General features: G+C 39.0%; 1 protein-coding gene across 2 annotated transcripts in view; it reads left to right on the top strand.

Annotated features, from left to right (window-relative positions):
• The window catches only part of CDKL5 (cyclin dependent kinase like 5), a 91,080-nt gene extending 82,692 nt beyond the window's left edge, over positions 1 to 8,388 (top strand). The window contains exons 16-18 of one of the 2 annotated variants that reach the window (XM_077343127.1): positions 2,373 to 2,495; positions 3,437 to 3,556; positions 6,312 to 8,388. In XM_077343127.1, the coding sequence (XP_077199242.1) occupies positions 2,373 to 2,495; positions 3,437 to 3,556; positions 6,312 to 6,695 (627 nt within the window). In that variant the 3' untranslated portion in view covers positions 6,696 to 8,388. The remainder of the gene's footprint in view (positions 1 to 2,372; positions 2,496 to 3,436; positions 3,557 to 6,311) is intronic. The other variant, XM_077343128.1, reaches the window with a different exon arrangement.
• The last annotated feature ends 15,379 nt before the right edge of the window (positions 8,389 to 23,767 follow it).

The raw sequence follows: 23,767 nt of genomic DNA, 5'->3' as shown, positions 1-23,767 counted from the left end.
AGTTGGTCTTTTTGACCACAGCAGAGCTTGTCTAATTTGTACAAACCAAAATACCAAAGACCACTATGATAAAACTGCAGCTAACTTGCTGTATATTAGTATTAGTGTGTAGAATGTTACACTAGTTACACTAGTGCAAATTGATGGCAAGACGATTGTCGTGAATGTGTCATTACAACGGAGCATTTCATTTTCATTAAAGGATAAATTCAATACTTCTCAATAGCGTTTCTCATGTATTCCAAGCTGACACTGTTAACCTTGAACACATATCCAACTAGTTGGGGTTTTTTGAACAAGAGTTGTTGACACTGATGTAGGGAATATATATTCATAGACTGAGTTCAAGGCTCTCAACAACCCCCAAATTTTGCCCTTGAGTTCTTTTTCATATAAGAGATGGATTGCAAAGAGTCACAGAGTTATTTACATGACTTCACTTACCTATTTGTGAAATATAGTTGTAAAACAGGTATCATTTCCAAATGCAGTTTTTAAGATTTTTAAAGCAGTTGTTTGCTCTAAGGGTTTAGCAACTGTTTTTGAAATTAGTGAACTCCCCCTTCTGGAGACCTTAGCAACTAGTCACTGAGGGTGATAACACGTAAAATATTTTGTATATATTTTGGGGATTTCATAATACTAAGGCACTACTTGCCTGTTATAGATCTTAAAAAGTAAGATAGCTAGGTTATCATTAGGAAGATCTTATTAGATAACCAAGTTCTTCCTACTTTCATTCTACTAAATTTCTTCTAAGGTATTCAGGTGGTGGGAATTCTATGCTGCTGGGTAATTCCAATTAGCAGAGATATTTTCTTGGACCACTTTATTCAAAATATGAATTGGAGTTTAGCAGTATAATATAGCTACATTTTTCATTTGCTCCAGAAGTTGTACATGGCCCTTGTTGTACATGGCCTCAGTTTTACCCAGATGCATTTCTACTGGTATTTGCCGGCGTATAAGACGACTGGGCATATAAGACAACCCCCCCCCCCCAACATTTCCACTCAAAATATAGAGTTTGTTACATTATATTACAGTACTATGGGCAGCTATGTCTATCCCAGCTGAAGTGCACCCAGCGTATAGTACGACCCCCCCCCCACTTGGAGGCATGTTTTTCAGGGGGGGAAAGTAGTCTTATACGCCAGCAAATACTGTAATTCTGGATGCCCTAAATCTTGTTTAGGGATACATTTTCAATGACAGAATGGAAAGAATGGTTTGTCAAATGGGTAAAATTCTTTAATTACTTGTTAGATTCTATTCATGTGAATAAACCTTTTTCAGAGTTTTCATGTTGAATCTGGACCCAATATGTCATTTTTTGTTTAAGACCCTAAGTAAATGTATACCCATGCATTTTGTTACATCCAAAAATCTCATTAATTTATTTATTTTCAGTGTTTATGGTCTGCCTTTCTCACTGAAACTGAAAGCAGATTATAGTATAATATAAATCGGTACAATCAGTAATGTGATACTGCTCATAAGCAATGCTATTAAGCTAGGATTGCAGCAATTTGAAACAGGGCTATAGTCTAAAGAAAGCTTGAGTATTAACTAGGACATATTAAACAATACAAAACATGGTATTACATAAGCAGAAACACAATGTATTTTGCTGGATCAAACTATTATGATGTGGCCCTGTTTCATTTACTAAAAAATTCCCTCCTGATCAATTTTGTTACATCCTTTGCAAAATGCCAGCTATGTGGGAACCCTCCAGACCTCCCCAGGCAGGCTGTTCCAAATGAAGCACTGTAGAGAAGGGATCTGTTGGAGCAACTGTTGATCTTACCCATTCGGAGGCAACAGTGGTGATTCCATAGCCGTAGCTCATATATTTGACCCAAAAGGTGGAGCTCTTCCACCAGGCATTTGGTTGAGGCCCGTCTGCCAGGAATATCCAAGACCCCACCTGAGAACACTGTCTCCTGTATCTTGTTCTGGCAACTAATGGGGGTGAGATAGGAAATATGGGGCACGTATATTTAGAGAGTTTATAGAGCTGTTTTTAACTATGTTAATTTTATTTTATGTACACTGCCCAAGACAGCTGGGCAATGGGGGGGGGGGCGGTCTTATAAATCCAATTATAAATAAATAAAATAATAAAATAAATAAAAGTAAATTACATTTATTAAGCCCCTACAGTTATATGTATGTTCTTTAAATATTATGGTGGTGGAGGTAGTGTTTATATGCAAGGGTTCTAATTCAGCAGAACAATCTTGCCACAGCTAAGAAGAGGCAGACATGATATGAGAAGACCTATTAATATGTGCGCTGATTAAGCGGCAAGGGCAGTTCTCCTGAATTAGAATTATTTATGAAATTAGTTTTTGTATCTTATATTGCAGACAGAATCCACCAAGGCGGAGAATCCAAGCATCAAGAAATCTCTCTTTCCTCTTTTTAATTCAAAGAATCACTTAAAGCATAGCTCTTCTTTGAAAAAGATTCCTGTAGTCACTCTACCCATGGTATTAATATTTAAGAATGGTAACACTGAAAAAACACTTCAGTAATTTTTTTTCACTGGCCACAGCAGCATGTATTTTTTTTCCATGGGGGTCACAGTCTCTTCATAGAAGTTAAGTATTCTGAGCCATTTCCACAAGAGTAAAAGTTATTTGGTTTCGAAAACCATCATTATTACTTGATTTTCTACAGAATTTCTAAAGAGACAATAATTAATAACTTGATATTATACAGAATTATTTTATAACGTATTTTAATGTCCTTTAGATTCTTAATATTTCATGGTGATCAGATCCCCATTACTTCCAGCTGGGAGCACAAAGGCTGAGCCCTTTTTACTTAATGGAAGAACAAGTTTTTACCTTTTGTTTTCTGATGATGGAGGCCAATTAGTGAACCTTCTCCCTTTTCATGGAAGCTTAGTAATATTCATGGAGATGTATTCAACCACCATGCCCCAGTTAGTTTTTTGAAATGGCAAAAAAAACTTTCTGATTAGATTTTGTTTTTTTCCTAAAGTTTCCTTCCTTTGGGCTGAAGGAGACTAAAAGGCTCCAATGTGTATATAATGTTAAATACCCACCAATTTTATTCCTAAACTCATTTTTCCTTGGTTTTGTGGAAGTGGCTCATGATCTTAACAGCCGTTTGGAATGCCATTAAAATGAGGAATAATTGCAGCAAGGCACTTATTTAACTGCTCTCTCTTTCTTACAGTGACTTGACTAACAGCATGTGAATGCCTTAAGGGTGGAGGCTATAACAAATCTGCATGGCATCAATAAATATAATGATTGTTAAAGAGATATTAAGAACATTGCGATTCAGTTGCAATAATGGGCTTCACCTGCATTGCTTGGATCTGGGTGGCTGGGAGAAAAGAGGCAGCAAAATGCTTTTCTTCTCAGAAACTTACAAGCATCTAATTTTTTATGTGTTGCAGATGCCAGGAAGTGATAGTCAGGATCTTTTGGCATTACAGAAAGCTATTCACTCATCTAATCATCCAGCTAGCAGGCAGAAGGATTGGCATTCTGACAAAATGACAGAAATCCAAAGTCATGTAAGTAAAGATACTGTTTCATTCCATGTTATGGTCACTGTGATGTCTTGGCAAATTATTCATTCTGCAGTGACCTAGGGAGTTAGGGTAGCTACAGTGCATTCCAGGCAACCCTATACCTTAAACCACTACAGAGTCTCAAGAAGAAGTAAAATGTGGCTTATTCTCCCTAATTTCCCCCTCTCAGCCTTAGTCTTCATTTCCACTTGCTCTAGCAAGTATGCTAGCAAAACTAGTAAAATAATTCCACACAACAAACAAAAAATGGACAGCAAAATCTGTAATAGTGAGGGATGCCCAAATGACAACCTGGAGATCCATTTTCCCATGAGAACCCTTAGTATAACTGGTGAAGAAAAGTAGCAGTCAGCTGATTAACAATAACGGTGGGTAGGGAGGTGACAACCAGCTACTTAGTGGTCTAATTCAAAGAGCTGTTTACAAGCTGTATAAACCTTTTATGTTCTACCACCTGTATATCTGAAGGACAATCTCTTCCTGCTTGTCCTTGTACACTAACAATATATAGTCTTGGGGCTGCCATCAAGGCTTCTAGTTATGTGCCATCAAGGCTTCTAGTTATATTCAAGACACTCCAGACTTTCTGAGGAAAATACAAACTTTGAACAGAGAATACCATTTTAGCCACAATGGATGTGGGATCCCTGTATACCAACATCCCACACAAAGATGGATTACAAGCCATTAGGAATACAATTTTTAACAACACCATAGCTGATTTAGCCACCAAACTATGCCAATTTGTTCTCACCCATAACCACTTCAGATTTTGTGATGACTTGCTCCTTCAGATCAATGGTACAGCCATGAGCACCCGCATGGCGCCTCAATACACGAACATCTTAATGGCAGACCTGGAGTAACGCTTCCTGAATGCTCACCCACTCACACCTCTCGTATACCTGCGATTCATTGATCATTATTATTGTCTGGACACATGGTAAAGAAGCCCTGGATACTTTCCACCAGGCATACAATGACTTACACCCCACTATTAAACTGACACTACTATAAAAATAAACAATGGATGCCTAGAGACCACCTTATACCAAAAGCCTACTGTCCGACCAACATACATGCCTCTAGCTACTGTCCTAAACATACCAAACAGTCCATTGTATACAGCCAGGCCCTACGTTACAACCGCATCTGCTCCAATCCCACGGATAGAGATTCCTACCTAAATGATCTACAACAAACCTTATTTGAACTTAAGTATTCAACCAGTGAGATCAAGGAACAGATTAACAAAGCCAGAAGGATACCAAGAGAAAACCTGTTAGAAGATAGACCCAAAAGAGAAAGCAACAGAACACCACTAGTGGTTACATATAGCTTTCAGCTCAAGACAGTACAACACATCATCAGTGACTTACAACCTTTACTGGATAATGACAGTTCTCTTTCCCAAGCACTGGGCGGTAAACCTTTTCTTTCACACGACAGCCCCTCAATCTCAAACAACTCACCCACATCAATGCAGCATCTCAAGTGACCATAGACACTGGTACTAGAGCTTGCAACAAAACCAGATGCCAACTTTGCAGCCATATACACTCCAGTGCCACAATTACTGGACATAACAACATCACCTATACCATCAAAGGCTTATACACCTGCTCATCTTCCAACTTTAGTATATGCCATCAAGTGCCAACAATGCCCCTCTGTTCTCTGCATAGGTCAAACCCTATGCGAAATAATTAATGGGCACAAGTCTGACATCAAAAACCACAAAATGGAAATACCTGTAGGGGAACACTTCAGCCTTCCAGGACATTCAATAAGGGACCTGAAAGTAGCTGTTTTATTGCAAAGGAACTTCAAGAACAGGCTAGAAAGGGAGATTGCAGAAATGCAAGTTATTACAACACTCAAAACTATGATATACCCAGGACTCAACAAGGACATAGGTTTTTATCTCGCTATTCATGCTAACCTTGTTCAACTCATGTATCCATATTCCTCACGATTTATTTTATTTGTGATAATATGACTGTAAGGTAATGGCAATGTAATGGAATTTTGAGTTTGACTCCCTGGCCTTGGGATAAGATAGTTACCAGCAATTCCCTTGCAGGAATGTTTCACAGTTGTATGGAGACACATTGGGCAAGCAGCATATGGTGAAATGAGAGCCTTTGATCATGGTCACAGGCAGTTTGGTTTTTCCTTGTGTTTTTGTAAACTAAACTGATTTCCAGGGGATTGATTGGCTGTTTTGACAAAGAATTATCATATGGCTGTATTTGGTTGTGTGACACAGTATATATGTGTGTCACACAACCAGCTTCGCTGCTCCTGATTGGCCCCTCCGAGTTTTTATCACAAACTCACCCCGCCCCTTTCTCCTCCCACCTACCCCTTAGTGCTTTATTCTTACCACTCTGGAAGAGCGGTTTACAGATTTATGTCTTGCTTTTCCATTGTGGCTCAAGGTGGCATAAAATTTAAAAAATCAAAAACATACAAGATATGATAAAATAATGTATTTACCCATCCCCTCCAGAAAATACCTGCTGTTTAAATCAAATTAAAAACCTATGGATGTAAAATGCCTTTACAGTGCCTCCCCCAAAGCATTCTCAGAATCATTACTAATTCATAAGATTTTTTTTCTTATGTGCATTTGTAAACTAGAAAATAGATTTAAAAAACAATTTTTAATCATAATGTAACAATTCAAGTTTTGTTCAGGAAATGCTTATTCATTTGCTCATTCTTTTGGTTTCAGAGCCAGCCTTTAAAATCTCTTCGCAAACTGTTGCACCTTTCCTCATCATCAAATCATTCAATTTCTTCTGAACCCCGATTCCAACCTTTACCAAGTCAGCCAGCTAAAACTTCCTTTTCTGAAGTTCGGATTCACCCTATAAGCCAGGGTTCCACCAGCAGCAACATAAGGCAAGAGTCCCAATCAAAAGGCAGAACAACGCTCCAGATCCCAGGCCAGATGGAACCAAGCTGGCATGTTTCCCCAGTGAACAGGAGTGCCAGTGATGGGACCTCATACCCTGACCAAATGCCTTCTAAAAGTGGGCAGAATGGGCATACATACAGCCGAACAAACCGATCTCGAATGCCAAATCTGAATGATTTAAAAGAGACTGCCTTGTAATAATACTCCTAGGAATGCTATGGCAGAGATTTATCAAGGGTGGTACTGGTGATCGTGTTAGTGACTGAAAGACCAGCTTTATAAAAGATGTGCAATATTGAATACATTGAGCTACTGTTCAGTACCACATCAATAGAGATAATACGGTGAAATGAACTTTATTTAATTGCCATTTATCTAATCCCATGACAATAGAATGTGCACTTCAGGGAAAATGAACTTATTGCCCTTTTCTCTTAATTTACATTCCAGCTTAGTGCACATAACTGTCTGAAAGCTGTGTAGGCACTTTTGGGGGTTGAAAGATGTGTCTTTAGACCTATGCCCTTAGGAAAATTCTTGCTGCCTAGATTTAATTTTTTTTACGTGGGGTTTATGTGATACGCTTGTATCCCTAATAGGGGTTTAAAGTTCAGTTGTATGTCTTTTATTTGTTTTTTAAACTTCCATATTTGATAGGATTTGTAATATTTATTTATGATCTACTATCATATTGTTATAATCATATCTTATGTTACAACGTAAAGTTATTTTGAGCCATTTGAAACATTGTGATGCAGTGCAACAGCTACAATAGTTTCTATAAAAACAAACATATATTGCATTAGGAGTATTTTATTATATACGTACACACATGCACATAAATGAATATATATACATAAAGTGGTAAATAATTGTCTTTTTTAAAAATATAACTCATTTAAAAGAAAAGTATTGTTATGACACTATCTGCCATATTTTTATACATTTGTGATATAGAGTGCAGTATTATACTTGTAATAAAAGGGATCTGAATGTGAATAGAAGTGCGATTGTAACAATATGAATTTTGCTCAGCTACCGCTACATGCAGTGAAACTGATAACAAACAAAATACAAAATTGTCAAACTTTGTAATAGGCCTTTTTCTCTGGAGGGTAATGGCTTAAGGAAATCAAATGACAAAATCGTAAAACATGGAATACTTTCCCATAAATGGGCGCTTCGCTTTCCCCACTGCTGTTAATGAGGGAAAAGCATCTGTATTAAGATGGCAGAATCCTGATGATTGCTTGCAATCTTCCATACAGGAAAATTGACTGGTAAAAAGGAATCAGAGCAGGTGCTTTTCCACTCTCAATACATGTGGTGAAGACCAAAGAGCCACAGCATGAATTGCAGGTGGCAAGCCAAAAGTGGCATGACACGACACTGTAATCATGGTATAAGATTTTAGGCCTATGTATATTCTTTGCACTTTGTTTGAAATTGTACTAACCAGAAAGTAAAATATTGTATTTAAATGTATGAGAGGCTGCGGCAATTTCATTTGTTTCCAGGATGTAATAAAACTTGTAACGTTGATATTTGAATGTTGGAACGAACAGTTTTCTTCTGAAGCTTAACTTTCTTCTAGGCCTCTCATAAGAATATTCCTGTGGACATTAAAACTTCACTGTCTTCAAAGTGCTGGATTATTTTTTTTTAATCTACAGAAATTATTGGAGTAATTACTTTATAAAAATAGTTTTGTAGTTTAGTATATGTAAGGCCAACTAGTTCTCTTGGTTACAATTTACCATAGCTCAGGAAAGACAATTGAAACAGTGTATACTGCATTATAAATCTAGCATAAATCTAGCATAAATGAAGATCCATGGGGTGTCAGGACAACACATTTTACCTTATTAAATTTACACAGTTCTTGGATGTATACTTAAGTTTCTGCCTTTTATGTTTTCCTAATGTGTTAATGTTTCTCCTCAAAAATTAAGTTGGAGAAAGCTGGTATTATACATGGAATAGGATATAATAACCATTGCTATTTCTGAAAGCAACAAAATGTGTGCCAGGAGCTATGTAAGGTGAGCTCTATAATACAATAATGTTACAGGTACAAAAAATTAATTGTTAAAAAAATCATCCTAACCAGGCTTCAAAGCAGAACCCAGTATTTCTTCCGCTGCAAGAATTGGGCATGTGTCTGTTTTGCGCTTGAGAAATTAAAGTACTTGAACAACACAACAAATAATGAGCAGATATATTATCTATGGTAGGAACAGTAAGGAGGTGATGGCTTTTTGCAGTATGGGGTGTTTCAGTTATGGATTGTCTATGGGTGTCTGTTAGAGATCTATAAAATTCGGTTAGATTCAATCCGATTTTCTACTGATCCAAAAACAAATTAACCTACCAAAAATACTGTGCTGGAGATCATGAGACATGAATACACAAAAACCACATAGTAATAGTTGAGAGTGGATCTCTTATATTTACTCCAATCATTGAATGATCTGATATTAATTTTGAGACTGGTACTGTATGAATATCTCAATATGTAGCTTTTTAGCTGATTTTCTTTTCTGTAATGAGTAATACTTCTTACCTAGCTGAAAATTTGCATGATTTTATTCTTATTTATGGAAGATTCCAATTGGATATTTTCAGCATCTAATTAATGGCACTGGAGAGATCACTAATTGTACTTTCAAATGTTTAAAATGAGTATTGTCATTTTGTGGTGTAAAACTGAAATGTGTGATTTCCTCCCCCCACCCCCATTAGATCCAAGTTAAATGCAAGCATGCTTTCTTCATTTTTTGTAAATAATTATATTTAGTTAAACTTAAATTTGAGCTGCACACTATGCTTGAGTATATGGTAATTTTAGTCTATTAATCGGGGAGGGGATCTATTTCCAAAGGGTTATAACAGTATCACACTTAGTTTGGTTTATATAGCCAACATTTTGTAAAATAGAAGTCTTGTAAATCTGCTAAGGTATCCAAAAAAAATCTTATTAGGTTAATGGAGATTTGCTGGCTTTGTAAGTGGGGGGGGGGGGGGGAAGGAATCCTATTAACCTCTTATTGAAGTTTGAGCTTTTGACTTACTGAGATTAGAGAAGTAATTCACTATACTAAATCGCACTGCCAAGGAAAGAGCAGTTAACCATAGTTATTTTTGCTTTTCAGATAATACTGATGGTGAAATAGAGTACATTAGGATTATATATTAGGAAAACAGTTTATATTTTCCAGTGAGATTTTATTTCTTTTGTACCCACAGAAAAGTGAATCTCTTAATTGGTTGGATTCAAAAAAACCCTTTCCACTCATGAAAATGTTCTTTCATGGGTTGAAAAGCACCTTTTAAATCCAAATCCATGATTTATTATCATTTACATGATACAATTATCATAATATGATACAAATAATTTGATATGAGACTATAGGGGCAGGATTCTATGTGGTGGAAGATTCTTATAGGATAGAAGATTTTCCTGTCTTCCCCAGCAAGCACTTGTGAATCCCAGCTGCACTGGGCAGGGAAATGCAAAAGAAATCACCCATCCCCCACCCATTCCATCAGCAGCACTTCTAACTGGTGCAAATTATTTGTAATGTTTGTACTTCTCAAAAATTGTCCTAAAGTTCAATAAAGATCTCAGAGGCCAATTCTGCACAGGCAGAAAAGGTCAGGAGAGCACTCATATGGAAGCAGGGCTAATCCACACTTCCACATGATGTCAGTGTCGGGCTGGCCCCCTCCCAGGCCTATTTGCGTTAGGCCACCATTGCTCTGATTTAAGGGAATGCATATATTTTCTGTGTTCCCTTAAGCACTCTGGGGGCTAACAGAGACTAGTTTTCGGTGCCTGTTCCTTTTGGTTTCTTGGAACGAATGTCTATTACAGACACTTTTTCCCACAGCTTAGCTACTACTTAATTACAGAATTTGAATTTAAAGTTTTCATATATCACAAGTTTCTTCCATTTCTATACTTATCAATGTAGAAAATTTGGGAATCGGCATTTTTTTTCTCTTCACTGGCTTTTTGGAAACCCTTGATAACATATCCTAGACTAGAGGAGATATAAAAACACAACTTGTAACTTTAATAGTTAATTTGGATTTTCTGTGGATAATCTTATTAAGAATGTAGTTGAATATAGATCTCTCTTCCGCCCCACCCAAAGACTATACAAATTATTAGCAAACTACACTGGTCATTCTCAGTTTTGAGTTGCCTTAAATTTCAAGTTTTTATTGACACTGTATGGTAATCCAGCTAAAATCAAATATTGTTTGTGGTCTTCTGAAAATACTGTCAAAACAACCAGCAGAAGGAGAACCAGAAATCAGAAGACAAATTAGCATACAGTTTGTTTGTTTTTTACAATAATGAACAAACGTAGAATTGACAAAGTACACATATGTCACTATGTCAGAATTCAAAGTGAGTATTTATTCTGGTGTGTTTGAATGATGCTATAATAGAATTATGAAGTTTGGTCAGTTTTCTAAAACATGTTCAGTGTATATGTTCATTTTGATGACTGCATACTCATAATGCGGAAAGGTTCTCTTAGTAGTAGAAATAATTAAATCAGATTATGTGGACAAGCAGCATCACCAAAGAGATAAAGTGCAGTCATAAGGATGTATATTCAGAAGTAAATCTGATTTAGTTCAGTAGGGCTTATTCCTGACTAAGTATGTTTAGTATTGCAGCCACAATCTAAATAAGTTTGGTGTATGTAGCAAGGGACAAGTGGTCTTCAAGAAACATTTTTCAGCACCCACTTAACTATTTTTTAAAAATCTGTAGGATCTAGTGCCTTTTGTCTCTAATAGTGACTCAGGGCCAGACTAGAGGTTATGGCATCTACAGGTCCAATCCCTGCTCAGATTTTCTGGTCCTGCCACAGGCTGGATCAGGTCCTTGTGGCATTTTTAAATGGCCAAATTCTTCAAAAAAGTGATGATGGTGTCCACAGGTCCTGCCCATGGATGCTGTAACATCTAGTTTGGCCCTCATACCAGAATTTGTAGCAAATTAGGACAAAAGCCATTTTATTGTCTAGGATATGGCCTAGCAAATTTTCAAATAGTTTTAATACAATATAAGTCTCTTTGGGAGTAAACGTCATGGCTCTATTTTGCAGTAATTACTAAGTAGTCTGCTGTGTTTTCAGGCTCATTCCTTTAACACTCAGCTGTTCTGAAAACATTGCAAAAGTATCCCAACCACACCAACAGCTGCATGAGTGTGTGCGGGCACTCGAACACAGTCGCCTTTCACCAATATTAACCTGAGTTTTTCAACGGACTCTTCTACAAAAAGAACTGCTTGATTTTATTACAATTGCTGTTTATAAAAGCTTACTAGAATCTAAAAGATATGTGTTAGCTACCTCCTTTTTCATTTTTTAAAGAATTTATCATAAACTATTGAAATAAGTTGTTCCACAGCAGTCTTTTAGAAACTAAAGCCATTTCCAATATGATAGATAATTTCGAAGTCTTTTCTTTAATAAAGGGTTCTGTCTAAATTGGCATTCTCCCCTAATGTTTGTACAGCACTCAAGTATAAAACACTGCAAGAATGCAATATAATCATTTTGAATTATTTTCCTGGGACATTTACACAGAGGAACTGTCTGCTTCCTCTTTTGGATTCACTTATGAAATAAGAGCCCAGTAATGGCAAACCATTGTGAATAAAGGCAAGTCAGATTTTTGGAAAGCGCTTCCATCATCAAACTATAAAAACTGAACATGGGATATAATTGTTTTTTATCTCTTCAGAAGAACCATTTAAATATAAGAATGTATTCCACATGTACACACCACTTTTCAGTCTCTGCAGAATAATGGTGAATGGTGTAGAGTTCCTCTATGGTTCTCTATGGAGTGCGGAAAGCAAGATCAAAATCATCAGGAAAAAATCCAGAACTGCTTAGATGTCTTTGGTTTCAATATTGGTTTTAAAGTATTGGGCTGGGAGGGGGAGAGAAAATACTTTTTTGAGAACATGATAAATTTTCTTGATCCAGTTCTGATAGCAGCTTTCCAGACTTCTGAAAATTACCCACACTCACCTTTTTAAATCTTTGAATTAAACTGTTAACATTTGTTGGGTGGTTAAAAACATTTTCACTCCAAGTTAAATCTTTGTAAAGTGTTAATAGAACTATTAGTATCATGTTGTCATTTTACCTTGATTCAGGCATGTATTTAACTTCTGTATAATTTTTAGTTTGTAAATAAGTATGCGAGAAAGAGAAAGTATCCTATGTTTAACTTTTGATTATCAGCATGGGAATTATTCATTTTTACTGAGCACAATGTATTTTTGAATGGGCCTTCCAAAGTGTCTTTAATAAAATAGCAGGTTTTGCACTAGAAAAATGAGGTTGTCATCCCTAATGTACTAAAAATATATTGCACATTCATATTACCTTTGCTTCAGTCTCACTGACTGGATATGTTACTTACAGTTCAGTTCTAAGCTATTTAGATTTGGGTTCTTGTCAGCGTCAACTCAAGTTTATTGTGTTGACCATAAGTCTTTAATAAACATATCATTTCTTTCTTAAATGTGTTTGTCAAAAAATACTTAGAACTTGTCTGCAACATTTGTGTTATTTGACTGTGAAGTAATTTAGTTCAAGTACAACCAAAATATCTCACAAAGATTAATCTTTTGGGCTTTGTTATAATTCATCAGCTTGGATGTTATGTACAAAAGAGAGGAGGATGAGGGTTGGGTGGGATAAGAGAGGAAATATTTTTCAGGACCCTTATTCTGTAGACCAATTGGAATACTGGCTGTGTTGACTGGATTAGGTAGTGAGATGTGCTGTTCTGTTATATTATTATTAATAATAACATTAATAAAATAACATTTATTATTTTATTTATTAAACCTTTATTCTGCCCTCTGTCAACAAACTATGTTGTCTAGTCCTAATGAAATGTATTTGGAATGTTTCTACAGACTAACACCCTCCACAAACTCTTCATCCATGCAATTCGTTTAGCAGCAGTTGTCAGAAGCCTTCACTGTGTAAAGCAGTGGCCCCCAATGCACTTCCCAAATTGGCTGCGATTTCCATTTTGAGTTTGTCCGATTTAAATTTTCCCTCTGCAACAAACATGATTGATCTGGAGTAACCCTACCTTTTCCCTGCAATATCCTAGAGTGGATATAACCCTCAATATTTGAAAAATTGGTGTGAGAAAGCGTGTTCTGAAGTTGCTCCGTGGTAGAGAAGTCCTGATTGGCCAAGCTTCAGTTCCTCCTTCCCAAGCTGCAAGCTTGCCTTAAGGCTCCAGAAGCCCTAACTTCTCTCGTTAGAGATTTGCTTCTTGTTTTTTTTCTCCCTCCTCTACTGTCTCCTCTCCCCCCCTCTTCAAGAAAAGAAAGAAAGAGGCTCCTGCTGGGCTCCCCTTCTGAGCTTCCCTAACCACGTGCAGAACACTTTTCTGTTTCAATGGGTGGGGGGGAGGAAGACCCGAGTTTAAATCATCTGGATTCAGCAGGATCCACAATGTAACAAACAAAGTACGTGCAAATTCCCCCTCACTGAGCTCCTCCTCACTGGAAGTCTTCAAGCAAAGGTTGGATACACACTTTTCTTGGATGCTTTAGGATGCTTTAGGATGCTTAGGGCTAATCCTGCGTTGAGCTGTGGGTTGGACTAGATGGCCTGTATGGCCCCTTCCAACTCTATGATTCTATGATTCTATGATTCAAATTCAGCCCTTCCCTGGAGTCTGTGGTGGAAAGTGCCATCAAGTTGCAACCAACTTATGGTGACCCAAAAGAGTTTTAAAAGCAAGAGACTTTCAGAAGTGGTTTGCCATTACCCGTATCTATGTTTCAACCTTGGATTTCCTTGGCCGTCTCCCATCTAAATATGAACCAGGGGCAACTCAGCTTACCTTGCGATATTTGATGAGATATAGCTAGCCTGTGCTATCCAAGTGATTTTACAAAGCAGGAGAGGCCAGGTGGGGATTGTTCATTGAAGACCTGATGGGCTGTGCGTTTTTTTAAATGTTGCTTCGGCAGTAACAGCCACCACAGCACAAAGATCTTGTGTAACTGAGGATAAGATGTTTGCATGCAATAATATATTTTTAACAAACTATTCATTTTGAAGAGTAACCTGTTGAGCAGAGCTGCCTCCTAACAATCTTGTTGACCCCATCTCTTGTGACAGCCATTTTGTTGTCAGTTATGTTTCCCACAACAGTCAATTTGCAGTTTTGATTTCCAGCACTATACCTTCTTTTGGTTTGGGTTGTCCCATCATAGGGTTTTCAAGATATGAAATTATCTGGTTTGCCATTGCATTGTTATGCTCAGTGATAATAATCAGGGTGAGCTGAATTGCACCTAAGTCTGGTGTCTCTTTTGACCATTCCATCTTGAGGGACTCTGCTAGGACTTTAGATTCTTAACAAAGAATCTCAGCTTTAATAATACACCCAACCCCTCATCTCATTAAGGGGTATATCCAAGTGGGGTAGTTTGCTCTCTTTTCTTAAATTTGAACTAAAGAGAATCTGTCATATTTTGTGAAATCGAAGCAAGTTACTTGCTTATGTATTAGTAGTACAAGGTTGCAGCAAATCTTTAAATTGGATTATTATTCTAATTCCAATTTAAGGATTTTATAAAACAGTATTTCATTGTTAATACTCATTTTCTTACAGCAGGTATCTCATGACGGTTTTGCTTACTCTGGTTCATATTTTATTCTGCTGTTTCTATAAAGTGTGTGCAAGGGAGGACGACATATGACATACTGCCATGGATTGACCTGGGAAAATGTTCAGTAGTTTATCTTTAATTTTTAATTTCTGAATTTTCAACACAGACTGTGTCATCTATCAGTTTAGGATACAAACTCCTTAATTTCAGCTACACTTATCCAGAACTTCATAGTGAATAATAGAACAATCCATTCACAAACTGATCCCCAGATTTCTCACTATATCTTAACCTTTTTCCTCCTGTTTGAGATTTGCTTTCCTCATTTCTGTTTCATTTTAATGGTCTATAATTTTTACCAATAGACTAGAAAGATAAGAAGAAGAAATAAAAATTATTCACAAAGTTGTATTTTAAGCTCATTTTACTGGCATACAAATATACGACTGAGAAAATGATGATAATAGCAGTTTGTAGATAATCTATTGCTTATTTCATTTAGTTTTACCTCACCTTTGTCCCTAATGGGGATCCAGAGTGGCTTACATCATTCTCTCCTCTGAGCCTCACAGCAATCCTGTGAGGTAGGCTAGGGCAAAACTATGTGACTGGCCCAAAGTCACCAAGCATCTTACCATGACAGAGTGGGAATTTGAACCTGGACTTCCATACATATATTCAGCTTAGCTGAATACTTGGATGTACATCCAGATATTTAAAGCAAAGTGAGCTGCAAATTAAGCCACGAGGCTAGTCAGAGGAATATAAGCAAAGTTAAAAGATGAAGAGTCTAACATTGTTAAGAGACTCTTGTGTCAGTTGCTAAAATAGCTCTGTCTGCGATGCTTTCACTGTGTCTGATGACATGAGCGCACATTCACAAAACACTATGCTGGTATAATTTTTTCTTAGACTGCGAAGTCTCACAAGGCTCCTGTTTTTGGGGAGAGTCTTTCAAACGAAATGCCTTTTTGGAAGCTCTCATCTTAAATAACCTTCTGAAGTCTGGGTATTTTGTTCCTTTGATATGACTGTGTGCTCTATATTGTGCTTTTCCTCATATTTTACCAAAGTTGACTGCCAATCACATGCTTTTTAATTAGCCTCCATATCACATCATTTCTGCCTTGCCACTCACTGGAACAGTACCTCTTGACACCAGCATGAAAATGTCATTTCACTTCAGTTTTGCTGCAGCACTTTTGACATTTTCTGCAAGCTGTGTTCTGTTCCTAGATTTCCTCTCACATATGCTGTTTTGAAGTTTTATAGGCTCCGAGCTATTTTAGCCTCTTCCATAAAGAGGCATTTGCTTTTAATCAGATGCAGAGCAAGGATTGGCTGATATAGCCTGAAGATGTATCATCGGAAATGAGCAAACAGAAGCTTGAGAGGAAGTTAGCGAGCTTTTGAGCAGTAATTGCTTCATAGATCTCCGTTCAGTGAGAGCTGAGTAATATATGATGCTGCCTGGCGTATGAGACATGTAGTTATTAATGGGGTGGCCTAGGATTAGAGAGCTATGAGTTCAAATCCCAACTGGGAACCTCAATGGGTGACCTAAGAAATGAGTCACATAGGCCGCCATGAGCTACTTGGAAGAAGAACAAGATAATCATGGGAAAGAGTTGACAAACCTGTTTCCCCCAGTGTCCATTTTTGGAGAGAAATTGCCCCCCTAAGCTACTGGTAGATCTGGTAGGGGGGAAGTCAGCTGTACAAGACCTCTCTCTCTCTCTTGTATATTAGCTAAGAAAACATGACCTATTTTTCTGTAAACATCTTTCCATAGGACAAAATTAGTTCACAGCAACAGTTCCAGGAAAGGAAGGATTCACTTAGTCGCAGTCCCACGGTATGCATTCTGCAATCTGTAAGGCATTAGAGCTTATGATCCACTTTCATTGTAAGTTTAATAGGCATATACAAATATACCTGTGTGCACTGTACTTTCTCAATCTATGTTCCGCCTTTACCCTTGCTAGACAAAATGCACATAGGCCCCAATTTAACAAATACATATAAATAAACTTTGATTAATGGACATCAATAAAAATTCTACTTAAAATGCCTATAGAAAGCTTTAATCTTATTGAATGTGCAGAGCTGTCGTGTGTTATCAAAAACTTTCCCATCCACTCATCCTGCTGCAATCTTTGATAGCAAACCAAACTCTGCTCTCATAGGTAAGAATACCATGGGGGTCAATGCAGAGGGAGATTGCAGTGACAGGAAGGAATCAACAACATTTCCCTTTTTGTTTTCTCTTTCTACATAGATGCTGTTGCGGAGGTTCTTTTATCTCCTGTTTCATCTGCACAACAACCCTGTGCAGTAGGCCTCAAGTCTTTCAATTCAACAACAACCTGTGTGGGAGACCTTAAATGTTTCTTCTCTTCCACAACCCTGTCCAAAGTAGCCCTTTCTGCCTGGGGGCCTGATCTTTATACTGAAGATGAGCTGTAATTCCAGGAGCTCTCCAGGCCCCACCTGGAGGTTGGCTACTCTTGGGTTAGAAATATTCCTCGAGCTTTGGAGGTGGTACAATGTACAATGCCTCAGAGTCCAGCCTTTGAGGAGGCTGCAGGTGCACTTCTGGGCCTGGGGGAAAGGCTGCGCCACTGCCGGGGGGGGGAGGAAGTCTTCCCCCCGGCCCCAAAAGCACACCTAGCACTCGTATTTACAACGGGCTTGGTCCCTAGTAAGTCATAACACAGGAAGCTACACTGGTGGGAGAAGGGTTTTCAAAATTTTACTAAAAAACTGGGTTTGCCATGCAAATAAAAAGATCATTCATTCATTGAAAAAGAAAGTGAGGGGAAATTGGCAGACCACTCCATATTTGGTAACATTAGAAAAACTGCTGTCACCATCCCCTTGCTATGCAAAAGAAAAAATCACGTTGGCCTGCCAGAAGAGATGTTCTCTTTCAAACAACTGATTAATGTGCTCAACTGAGACCGAGTTAAAAACCTTTCATGCTGCTCCAGATTAATAAAACAAGATCCTTACTACTGGCCAAATTATTTTCCTTATTTGTACTGTGTGTGTGTGTGTGTGTGTGTGTGTGTGTGTGTGTGTGTGTGTGTGTGTGCACATGTTGTAGTTATGTGTATTTTTAATGGGATAAAATCCCTAGAAGCAATTCACCAGTGTTTTTATATACTGTCCATTGCCTTTCTCAGTTTCCCCTTCTCACTAATCAGATGGGCTAACTGCACATTATCATTTTTGATGTGTCCTTGTGATCAATTCATTCCCGGGTGTGTGGGAGACCAGGGCAGAGTCTGCACTTACTTTGTTTATTCCATTGTCAATCCTGTTGAATTCAGATCGCTTTGAACTCGGGTCTTCCTCTCCTCCCCCCTCCCCCCTCCCCATTGAAACAGGAAAGTCTTCTGCACATGGTTAGGGAGGCTCAGAAGGCGGGGGAGACTCTTTCTTTTCTTGAAGGGGAGGGGAAGAGGAGCCCGGCAGGGAGCCTCTTTCTTTTCTTGGAGGGGAGGGGGAGAGGATCGAAAAAGGCAGCGGAGGGAGGAAAAATCCAGGACCAACAGAAGTTGAGAGAAGTTAGGGGCTTCTCCTTTAAGGCTAGCGTGTCACATGACCAGGTGTGGCCTATCAGAGGTTCTCTACCACAGAGCTTTCTTTATTCAGGATTTTCAGCAGTCTCAGATATTGCACAATAAAGGTAGGGTCACTCCAGATCAATCCTCCTTGCTGCAGAAGGAAAATTAAAATCGCCCAAAATCCAAACTGAAATCAAATTCTGTGTAGAGGGCAGGGACTGAATCGATCTGGGGTTGGAATAAAAGCTCCGTGCAGTTTACACCCAGATATGGCTGAGGCCACAGCACATGAAGAGAATGGAGCACATGACTTTCTCTCAGTCGTTTTTCCCTCTGACATAAAATGGCCCCAAGTGGCTGCTATTTGCCCCAGTCAGGAAACCTTCCTGTTCCCCATTAGTATACATAGAATGCACAGTGGGGCAAATAGTCCCTTCTAGGCTGGAAAAATGGTACAGAGATACCAAGCCCCATCTCCCCATGTTCCTCCGCTGTGATCCAAACTGCCCCCCACCCCAATTTGGGGACTGAGTTATCAGCACAGAACTCATAGCTTGCCCAAGTCAGAGGAGGAGCCAAATGTGTATTTGTCTGGATCAGCCTTTCTCAGCTTTTTTGCCATTGAGAAACCCCTGAAACATTCTTCAGGCTTCCAGAATCCCCAGAGGTGGAAAACATTGTTGGGAAGCATAGCCATGTATACACTCACCTGGGGTCCCTCCCCTGCACACCCTCTCCAGGCCCATCATGGGCCATTCTTTTATTTTTTTGGGGGGGGGGGCATATCAACATGATTATATATGATAATATCACCCAATAGATGTTTAACAAATTTTAAAAATACATTAAAATCAATTAACTCCCATCCATTTGGGAAACCCTTTCGGGGCCATCAAGAAACCCCAGGGTTTCATGAAACCATGGTTGAGAAAGCCTGAAATAGGTGATGCACATTTCAGGCCATCCAGACCAGGCTTTCTCAACAGCAACAGCTAATTAGTTTCATAATTGACTAATTGCCAAGGCCTGATCTGAATTACAATATAAAAGAGGAAACCAGAACCTTTATTTTAGCTGTGCTCCATGCAGCCAGCTTTTCCTTTGGGTTCACAGTGTTAGCAAGCAACGGGTCAGTGAGCTACAGGAATTGCAGCTGAGATTCTGTTAAAATGTGACACCATCTGCCCGGAATACTCCACAAGTACACTTCTTTTGCATTCCCCAATAGAATGGAAATGAAATACACCACTGCACCATCAGGGCTTAGAGCAGATGAGACAGCAATATCTACTTCTAGAATGAAAAAGCAGCAAACGGGACATTAAATTTCAAGGGAAACAAATACTGTAACCAACATGGACTTAAAAATAGGATACTGGTTTTGCGTAGTTGTTGTAAATCAGGCCAAGACTACTGCAGGTTCATATCCCTGTGAAAACTCATGGGAGACCCTGAACTAGTTCTTTCTCCTTAATTCTCCTCACAGGTTTGTTGTGAGGATAAACTGGCCAAAACTCTTGAAAGAAGATGAAGTAAATAACAATGAAACTTATGTACTTATATTCAGGATTGTTCCAATTTACCATTACCCAATTTATGTGATAAGAGTAACATTGTTTTTGGTAATTTAGATATAGTTTCCCAGAGATTCTAATAAGGATGAACGTATCGGTTCCAACATTCAAGGGAGACAAAAAGACTCATACGGCAACATTCAGAGGAATCATTGAGCCTAGACATATAAAGGAAAACATTGCAGGGACTGGAGCTTGAAGAATGTTCTATTTCAGCACACATTCATCATTCTTTTTCTTTTATGCCAGACAGCCTGGCATTCAAATATTTTGCTTCAGCCACTGCCATTAAAATTGAAACAGGCATGTTTTGAACTGCGCTGATTCCCTTATTGCTCAGTTTGGTTTCTTACTATGTCCCCTTTCAGTGGAATTAAAATCCCAAATACATTTGACAAAATGGGCTAAAGTTCATGAAAACAATAAATTGGTTTGCTAGTTTTATAGGTAACCAATTTAGGCTGCTTAATATTGGTGTTATAGTGTTTTACTATTTTATTGTAATATTTATTTTGTGATCCACCTTGAGCAGGTGACCAGAGAGGCAGTATATATATGTTTTCTAAATGGCTTTTGTGAGCCACAAGTCTATTCTTTTCTGACCTGCAACTTTCTGACCTGCCTGGCTGACAATTTCATTTATCAAATGGTAGATGAACCCACAAGAGGTTCAGCCATACTGGACTTAATACTGACCAACAGGCAAGAGTTGGTGGATGAGGTGAAGGAGGTGGGGACCCTAGGGGGAAGTGACCATGTCCTCATAGAATTCCTTTTGAGACGGGGAGCCAAGGAAGCTTGTAGCCAGACGCGGATGTTGGATTTTCGTAGGGCAAACTTTAATAAACTCAGAGACATGATGAGTGTCATACCATGGACGAGAATGCTGGAAGGGAAGGGAGCATGTGAAGGGTGGGCGCTACTCAAACAAGAGCTATTGTATGCTCAATCAATGACTATCCCAGAAAGACAAAAACACTGCAGGAGCTCTAAGAAGCCTATTTGGATGAACAGAGAACTTCAAGAGGAACTAAGAAAGAAAAGGAAAATGTTCAGGAAATGGAGGGAAGGACAGAGCTCTAAAGAACCTACAGGTTACTAGGCACTGTAGATCAATCATCAGAAAGGCCAAAGCTGAGAGTGAGCTAAGATTGGCCAGGGAAGCCCATTGTAACAAGAAAAGATTTTTCAGTTATGTGAGGAGCAAACGTAAAGTAAAGGAGGCAATAGGCCCACTGTTGGTTGCGGATGGACAAACTCTAACGGAAGATGCAGAGAAAGCAGAAAGACTTAGTGCCTATTTTACATCTGTTTTTTTCCCACAGGTCAAAGTGTTTAGGCACATCTAGAGATGGCCTGGGTGGCAGGTTAACATGGATAGAGAGGTGGTTGAGAGGCATTTAGCTGCACTGGATGAGTTCAAATCCCCTGGTCCAGATGAAATGCACCCGAGAGTACTCAAAGAACTTTCCAGAGAACTTGCACAGCCCTTGTCCATCATCTTCGGAACCTCTTTAAGGACTGGAGATGTCCCGGAGGACTGGAAAAGAGCAAACGTTATTCCAATCTTCAAAAAAGGGAGGAAGGATGACCCGGGAAACTACAGACCAGTGAGTCTGACCTCTGTTGTGGGGAAGATAATGGAGCAGATATTAAAGGGAGCGATCTGCAAACATCTGGAGGACAATTTGGTGATCCAAGGAAGTCAGCATGGATTTGTCTCCAACAGGTCCTGCCAGACCAACCTAGTTTCCTTTTTTGACCAAGTAACAGGTTTGCTGGATCGGGGAAATTCGGTTGATGTCATTTACTTGTATTTTAGTAAAGCTTTTGACAAGGTTCCCCATGATGTTCTGATGGATAAGTTGAAGGACTGCAATCTGGATTTTCAGATAGTTAGGTGGATACGGAATTGGTTAGAGAACCGCACTCAAAGAGTTGTTGTCAATGGTGTTTCATCAGACTGGAGAGAGGTGAGTAGCGGGGTACCTCAGGGCTCTGTGCTCGGCCCAGTACTTTTTAACATATTTATTAATGATCTAGATGAGGGGGTAAAGGGACTATTCATCAAGTTTGCAGATGTCACCAAATTGGGAGGACTGGCAAATACTCCGGAAGATAGAGACAGAGTTCAACGAGATCTGAACACAATGGGAAAATGGGCAAATGAGAACAAGATGCAATTTAATAAAGATAAGTGTAAAGTTCTGCATCTGGGTCAGAAAAATGAAAAGCATGCCTACTGGATGGGGGATACGCTTCTAGGTAGCACTGTGTGTGAACGAGACCTTGGGGTACTTGTGGACTGTAAACTAAACATGAGCAGGCAGTGTGATGCAGCGGTAAAAAAGGCAAATGCCATTTTGGGCTGTATCAACAGGGGCATCACATCAAAATCACAAGATGTCATAGTCCCATTGTATACGGCACTGGTCAGACCACACCTGGAGTACTGTGTGCAGTTCTGGAGGCCTCACTTCAAGAAGGACGTAGATAAAATTGAAAGGGTACAGAGGAGAGCGACAAAGATGATCTGGGGCCAAGGGACCAAGCCCTATGAAGATAGGTTGAGGGACTTGGGAATGTTCATCCTGGAGAAAAGGAGGTTGAGAGGGGACATGATAGCCCTCTTTAAGTATTTGAAAGGTTGTCACTTGGAGGAGGGCAGGATGCTGTTTCTGCTGGCTGCAGAGGAGAGGAAACGCAGTAATGGGTTTAAACTACAAGTACAACGATATAGGCTAGATATAAGGAAAAAGTTTTTCACAGTCAGAGTAGTTCAGCAGTGGAATAGGCTGCCTAAGGAGGTGGTGAGCTCCCCCTCACTGGAAGTCTTCAAGCAAAGGTTGGATACACACTTTTCTTGGATGCTTTAGAATGCTTAGGGCTAATCCTGCGTTGAGCAGGGGGTTGGACTAGATGGCCTGTATGGCCCCTTCCAACTCTATGATTCTATGATTCTATGATTCTTTTGTTATTGGTGTTACAACTAACACCGTGAAAGGACTGCTGTAAGGCAAACCCTGGGTTCCTTGGACTTACCTGAAGCATGCTCTATATGCCATATTGCACAGTTGCATAAGTAAATTAATCCATGGAAGCCACTGGGTGCTTCATCCAGTCACAGCCTAACTTACTTCAGAAGAAGTTAGGTCTTATATTCCACTTTTCTCTACCAGGAGTCTGAAAGCAGCTTACAATTGCCTTCACTTTCCTCTCCCCAAAACAGAGGAGGTAGGTGAGGCTGTGAGGTATTTGAGGCTGAGAGAACCCTCATATTATTGCTTCAATAGAACAGCTTTATCAGTGTTGTGGTGAGCCTAAGGTCACCCAGCGGGCTGCATGTGGAGGAGCAGGCAATCAAAACTGGCTTGCCAGATTAGTAGTTGGCGCTCCTAACCACTACACCAAGCTCCTACATTGTGCTTCTAACCACTATGCCAT

The sequence above is a fragment of the Paroedura picta genome, chromosome 6 (assembly GCF_049243985.1).
Source record: "Paroedura picta isolate Pp20150507F chromosome 6, Ppicta_v3.0, whole genome shotgun sequence".
NCBI lineage: Eukaryota > Metazoa > Chordata > Lepidosauria > Squamata > Gekkonidae > Paroedura > Paroedura picta.
This window is presented reverse-complemented; position numbering and strand designations above follow the sequence as displayed.